The 6,737-nt window shown below is 52.0% G+C and overlaps 1 protein-coding gene across 1 annotated transcript in view; it reads right to left on the reverse strand.

The window, feature by feature from the left end:
- LOC113218249 (nephrin) overlaps positions 1-6,737 on the reverse strand; it is an 89,776-nt gene that overhangs the window by 49,889 nt on the left and 33,150 nt on the right. Inside the window, exon 2 of the mRNA XM_052269127.1 lies at positions 4,421-4,551. Coding sequence (XP_052125087.1) covers positions 4,421-4,551 — 131 coding nt within the window. The remainder of the gene's footprint in view (positions 1-4,420; positions 4,552-6,737) is intronic.

Raw genomic sequence — 6,737 nt, forward strand, 5'->3', positions numbered from 1 at the left:
CCCCCTTCTCTCCATCTTTGCCCGCAAAAAGAAACAGGCACGGAGAGGAGAAGGAAACTCCGCGCAGCAGCAGCCAGCTCTCGTTGTGTAGAGCGCGCTCCGGGTGACTCGCCGCTGCGGGCCGTATCAGGTAGCATTCCTTTCAGGGCGTGTCGTGCAGCGCGGCGAGGTCCGGCAGTGCGTTTGCAGCACCCGCCGCGAGTACTCCGCCATCCCTTCGCGCGTGCTCTGTCGCGGGCTGGGCCGGGCGGTGGTGCGGGGGTGCTAGAATCCATCAACTTAATTCAACTGAACCACGGCGTCAGCTTTGGGCCCGTCAAGTTTGCGCCCGCGCCATTTTCTTGCAAACTCTATAGAGGTAAGACTATGCCTATGTCACAGGGCGAGCACACAACAAAAACAACACACGCACGCCCACACCCCAACACACACAGACACACGCACACGGGCCGTGCTGTGGTGTGTGGGGTAGAGCAGGTGACTCCCTTCCCCCCGCACCCTTTGGCTACTCATCCTGATAAGCTAATTGTTTCCGGGCCCCTTCCATTGTTGCCCCCCAACAAAGGGCCGAGTGGAGGGGAAAGGGGAGGCCCCGAGGGAGGACCTCCTTGCACCCTGAGCCTGAGCCCCCGTCTTACTATCGCATGCCTCCTCCACGCGCGCAACACACTCAGACAAAGTTGCCCTGCCCCACCTGCGGCACGCCCCACCCCGCCACGCCGCATCCCACCAAAGAGTCCACCGGAGTATTATTCCCGGTGCCAGAGCGTGCGAGCGAGCGTGCCGAGCGTGACACAGGATCCCTGGAAGGAGATGTCCCTAGTGGTTCAACGTAAATTCATCAGAGGTTCACACGGACGAAACGTCCCATCAAACGAGCACATGATTTGCGTTTGCTCACGCGATGTTAACGCGTTCACAGCGGAACACGCGTCAGGTGTAAATTCCCGATTTTCAGTCTACTTTGCGAAGTTGTTGGTCTCAATGTGTCATCGAATGACAAATAAGAAAAAGTGCTCAAATTCATATTTAGGAGTCACTTGGGGGAAATGTATGGGAATCACTAGCACTAGGGTTTCAGTTTAACAGTTGAAAAAAGCAGTCCCACAAACAATGTTATGAAACACAAGTTAAGAGCTTCCATTTCTCTACAACTTTTGTTTCATAACATTTAGAAGAATGAAAATCAGGAATTTACACTTGGCGGAGTTCCCCTGTCAGATGCCCCGCAGTTCACTGCACCCATTAACTTAGTCCATACAAGGAGGAGTGCACTTGCCATAGTACGGGAATGTGTGCTTTACGGTAGGTACCTAACGCTACTTTTAGGTGTGCACTATAGCAAATATCCTTCCATGTGGGTAGTAAAGCAAGTACACCGGAGGGGTGCACAACTCCATAAAAATGTGTGCACCGGATTACCAAATTGTAAAGATTACAAATGATTAACAATGAATACTAGGTATGATTCGCCTGCATTCCAAATCGAAACAACCATTTTTTGTCCCGAGAAAGATGCATTGTGCACATTAGGTAATTCTCAATTCTTTATCTTGCAAGTTACAAACTTGCATTCTACGATTAGACAAATTATGTTTTTGTCCATGGGAGGTATGCAAATACATCATATTGAACATGGGTGTTTGCATTTAGGCAAGATGTGCACAAAAATGCATGTCTCAATCAACAAATTTGTCCTTTGAAAGGAGCCTGAAGAGTGTGTAGATTACCAGTGATTACCAACTCAGTGTATACCTGATTACCACAGTTGGGCACCCCTCGAAGTACTTGTAGATGTGTTCTTGCAAGTCGACTCTTCCTTGTCTGCGCTAAGAAAACTGTTGGGTTTGCAGTGTTGTCACGCCGTCGAATACGCAACGTGCTTTTAAAGGATCAAAAGGAAGGAAAAGTAGACGCGCTGCTGCCAACAAACATGTCTACGCGGCGGGCGCGGATCGTTCTTCCGCTTCCCCCCTCCACTTCCATGATTAAAAGCGCTGCTGGCGCGGAGCTAGCGCGGGAGCTGCCCGACGTCGACAAAGCGCGGAGACCTCCTAAATGACACAATTTTGGCCAGGCCCGGGCACGGACACGGCTGCTCCGGGCCGCCCGGGCGGCCCCTGACCATACTCCGGGATTAGAGGGGCACAGCGGCACAGCAGCCTGCAGCGCACCGCGGTCTGCCGGTGTGCGGTGGGCCTGGGCCGAGCCGCTGCTCTGGACCAACAACCTCTGCCACGCACTTTATACCCCACCCCACTCACTCCCCCCCCCCCTCTCTCTCTCGTTCTCTGCAACGTGTCCTACTCCCCTTTCATCTCCCCCCCAGTTTTCCTCTTCCCTTGCGCCGAAAAGCCCCCCTCCCCTTTCGACTACCCTCTCCCCATCCCGTTCCTCCCCTGTCCGTCCAGCACTCCATCAGCGGTCCTATTGTTGTCCCGCGATAACTCAGCGCCAACAATGCCGGCCGTACTGTGCGACAATGTATGACATTGCGCCCCCCCCCTCCTCACCTGTGTCCTCTCTCTCCCGTGCGTGCCTCCCCCACTCTGGGCCGGCCGGGACGGGCTGACCCCTCCGCCACCTCCTCTTTCCTGCTTCCTTCCGGCGAGGCCTGGCGTGGTGTCGGGGCACAAGCACTAGTGGCGCGCGGCTGTCCATCGCTCATTCTGCAAACACTACTTACTGTTATTTACGCGCGACTCGCGGAGAGGCGTGGCGCGGCGGAGTGGGGGTAGGGAGGGGGCAACTGTCAATGGGCACACTAACATTTCAATAAGAAACGCACGTAAAGCCCCCGTCACAGAACTTGTCACACACCAATAAATTACACCAACACAACCGAAAACTGTCCGACGACTGTCCTGAACAGTCCTATAGAGAGAACCATCGGAGCTTTGCAATGAACCCAAATGTAACGATTAACGCTTTTCAGTTCAAGATATGCATTATAGCACAAAAATAGAATAACGAAATCTTTCGTTTCACAACGATACAAACTAAAATAACGGAATAATACGTTACGGTATCGTGCAACCTGGAGGAAGAGCCCCCTCTCAATAATTCCCAGAGGCCATTAAGGGAAACGGCGCCTTTCGCTCGAATCGAGAAGCGCAAACGCACCACGTCAGTCACAAGGCCGCATGCCGGCAGCCGCCAGACGGACCCCACAATGAAACCAGCGAAAGCTCTCAAGGCGCGCCGTTGTAACCCTGTCTTGTGGCTTTGGCTTGGCGGCCGGATTCCTTCCGCGGAGCAGCACTCTGGGTGCAGCGCGCCCGCCATTGGCTCCTCCCAATTACCGCGACCATCCACACTATCCCGCTCCCCTGCTTCCTGCTCTCACCTTGCTGCTCTCTGCCTCTCTCCCAGTCCCTCTCGCTCCCTCTTAATCTCTTGCCCCCCCCCCTCTCTCCCTCTCTTACTCCCTGAGGCTTCGCCGTCGAATTTACTGTCTCGGCTAATGAATGGGAGATAATGTGAAACGCTTCCCGTGTAAGCTTATCTACGTAACCATCAGCCCTTTCCCTCCACCTCTCCCCGACCCCTGTTCCGGTATCCCCCCCGACCCCACCCCTTTCACCTCTCCCGTCGCTCTCCCAAAACCAGGCAGCGTACACCCAATCCGGCCAAATGCCTCCTGCTGCCTTATTCTCTGCTCTTAGAGGTTTCCGCGGGATTTCGTTTCCGAGCAGACGGATAAGCTGGTTGAATTAGGTCGAGTCCGTCCAACGACCTTCCTTCCTGGCAGCTTGACTCGCACGGGACGTGGACGTCACCGTCACGTCATGAAAGAGCAAGTCCCTCCGATATGCACTCGGAGTTATAAGGGTAGAAAGGTTGTTGTACGCCAAATAACGTCTAGCGTAACAGGCTTCGTGACATTTGACGCACTGTTACGCTGCCTGACGCACATCTACCTTGGCCTGAAGCGCCGACACCCGTTCGGACGTGATACAAATAAAGAAAACGGGCCGTCGATCCCCCATCTAGGTGAAATTTCACGTCTGCAATATGTGTTATTTTTGTGATTTGCCAAGGTTGTACTGGCCCTTGACCAAATGAGACGATATTCTGACTCAAAGTGTATGATTTTAGGGTGGTAGGTTCTCTTTCATTGTTTGATTCGAGACATTCAATGACTTTTTGCTACTTTAGGGTCAACGCGCCTTAACAGCAGATCTTTTACAGCAAATCAGACGAAATGTAGACCTCAAGATTCTTCGTTTTCGGGTTATCCCATAAAACACAAAACCAAAATTCTATAAATTTTAATTTTTGGCAATGTTTTTGACCCTTGTTATCCGTGCTTGGGCCATGCCTCAGTCAGTTTTCAAGCTACAACGTCTCCGCTCCAAGAGAGACTTGTCTTTACAAACTGTCTAACGTTATTCGTTACATGCGATTATTTAATACTCACATTGTGCCGCCACTCCACCTTGTAGATAGGAGGGTTTGCGTCCACTAAGCAGTCGTAGTAAACGTCGCTGCTTTCGCGAATGTTGTCCGGGTTGAGGGACTTCCCCAGCACCAGCTTGGTTTCAGGTACGTCTGTGAAAAACGAGACAGGACATCGTAATCAAAATAAAGGTACATGATTGTTGGCTAAAAGAGAGATAGAGAGCATCGTTCAAGACAACTGCTGGACAGTCCCTGTTTACACTCAATAGAAGGGATGAGCGGTGAGGTGAGGACGGCAGACTGGCAGGGAAAAGATGGAATCAGAGACCACTAGCCTGTGCAGCAGTCTTCACTGAGCGATTTTTACTGAGGAATGTAGCAAGTAACATTGGCGTAAATTATTATTATTAAGTTTCAATGTACTGCAGAACATAAGATTATCGCATTTCAGAAGTTACGTTACTACTTGGACGTGAGGTAAATAAGAGAACGATTAGACTGTCTTCGCTAATCATTTTTGACGGACAGACTTATTGACGGGACCTAGTGGAACTACACATGGCAAGCCGAGCAGCGATCTTAGCCAGCTTGGAAACTGATCGCATTACACTATTGCACATTTAGTGTCAACCAATTCAAATAAGAAGAAGAAGAAGTAAAAAAATAAATAATTCAAAAGCAAAAAAGAAAACACAATATGCCATGTTAGTAAAGTAAGAGTGTGTAATCGAGCAAGAGGTGCCCTGGCAAAGGCGGCGGACAGCATTGCGGAGAGATGATAAATCGAGCTCGTTATCTCAGACCCACAGATCTTCATTGCTATCAATGCTCTGCCGCCTCAGCACATATTCCAAACGTTATATTGATTACCACAGTCTATTTTTCTTCTCTTTGCCGTCCTCCTGGAATACTGCAAGCAGCCTAGGCGTGCGACAAAAATGGGGTGGAGACGGGGTGGGAGACAAATGGCGTAGAGCGAGAAGAAAAAGCCCAGCGACTGAAATCGCCACGTTCGCAGCTTCTAACGTGTGCCGATACACTCCCCAATTTGTGCACTTCCGGTCCAGAGGAGTATCTCCGCGGCGCCACATAAAATACGGCCGGGTCTGCTGCTCCAGCCGCTGCGAGCGAAAAGGCCCCCCCAAAAATCGGAAAGTTGTACGGCATCTCATGCCGCCAGCGGTTTGTAAAACGAGCGAGACGGGTGGGGCATTGGGGCATATAGGACGGGCAAGAACAAGCCAACCCCTGAGCCAGAAACATGGACATAAGTTGTTGTGTGAAACCTTAGTCCAACATTAAAAATTTAGAAAACAAAGAAATAGGAAAATTAAACTAAATCATTAGCATAGACGTGTACTTGTGTTACTGCTCATCATTACAATTGTAATCACCTCGGCTGTCAGGCTCAGATGAGCTTAAGTTAGGGATGTGCGCAGCAAGGCGGCCCGTGTGGGGCTTGTGCTTTTGTTGTTTGGTCCAAGCTGCCAAGCCCACTGCGTGGAAAATTGCAATCAGCACGAAAATCTGGTCATCAATCAAAGCTCTCTCTTCCACTCTACGTGCGCTCAGCCCAAAGCCGCCGCCCGCTCCCCACCCCCGCCCCCTTTTAGCCCAACCTACAGCATCCCACTTCTGCACCCCTCCCCTTTTCTCTCTCTCCGCTGGTTTATTTCCCGCTGACGTTTTTAATTTACCGAATGATTATCTTTATATTTCCATCATGCCAGCGCATTGTAATCATGACGTTTCCATCTCGCGGGTCCTTGCTTGAACCGCGCTGCCTCGCATCCCGGACCAACGGAGCAATGTGTTGCGTTGCTTTCCAGTCCGATAGTAAATTTCCAATTTCCTCTCTCCGTTTCGTCTTATTTCGTCCTGAAGGCGGCGGGGCTACGCCGCGGCGGTGGAGAATTTACACACCTCTGCTGCCGACACATTCCAATTTATAGACAGCTGTCGAGCGTATGGGCTGTTCCAGCGGCGGGATGCCGAGCCGCAGCCGCGTAGGATAGCGAGCATGTGGCGAGTTCAGAGACGAAGCGGTCGCGCGCCTGCCAGGCCAGGGCTAGGCCACCCGCCCCGCCGCCGTGCTCCCGTGCTGCCGCCATTCGCCTCGCCGCGCGCCTGCCAGGCCCGGGCTGGGCCACCCGCCCCGCCGCCGCGCTCCCGTGCCGGATACCTAACCCTAACGTGCCCCACCCGTCACCTTATTTAAATAGTTAAATCCCCCCTCCCCCTTGTTCATCTGCCCGCTGTCCCAAATAACATATGCGCCCCCTAACGGTCAGCATATTTGAACTGTTGCGGCAAAGTTTGCGCGAGGAGGGACCGAG

The sequence above is a fragment of the Frankliniella occidentalis genome, unplaced genomic scaffold (assembly GCF_000697945.3).
Source record: "Frankliniella occidentalis isolate FOCC.00 unplaced genomic scaffold, Focc_3.1 Scaffold84, whole genome shotgun sequence".
Classification (NCBI taxonomy): Eukaryota; Metazoa; Arthropoda; class Insecta; order Thysanoptera; family Thripidae; genus Frankliniella; species Frankliniella occidentalis.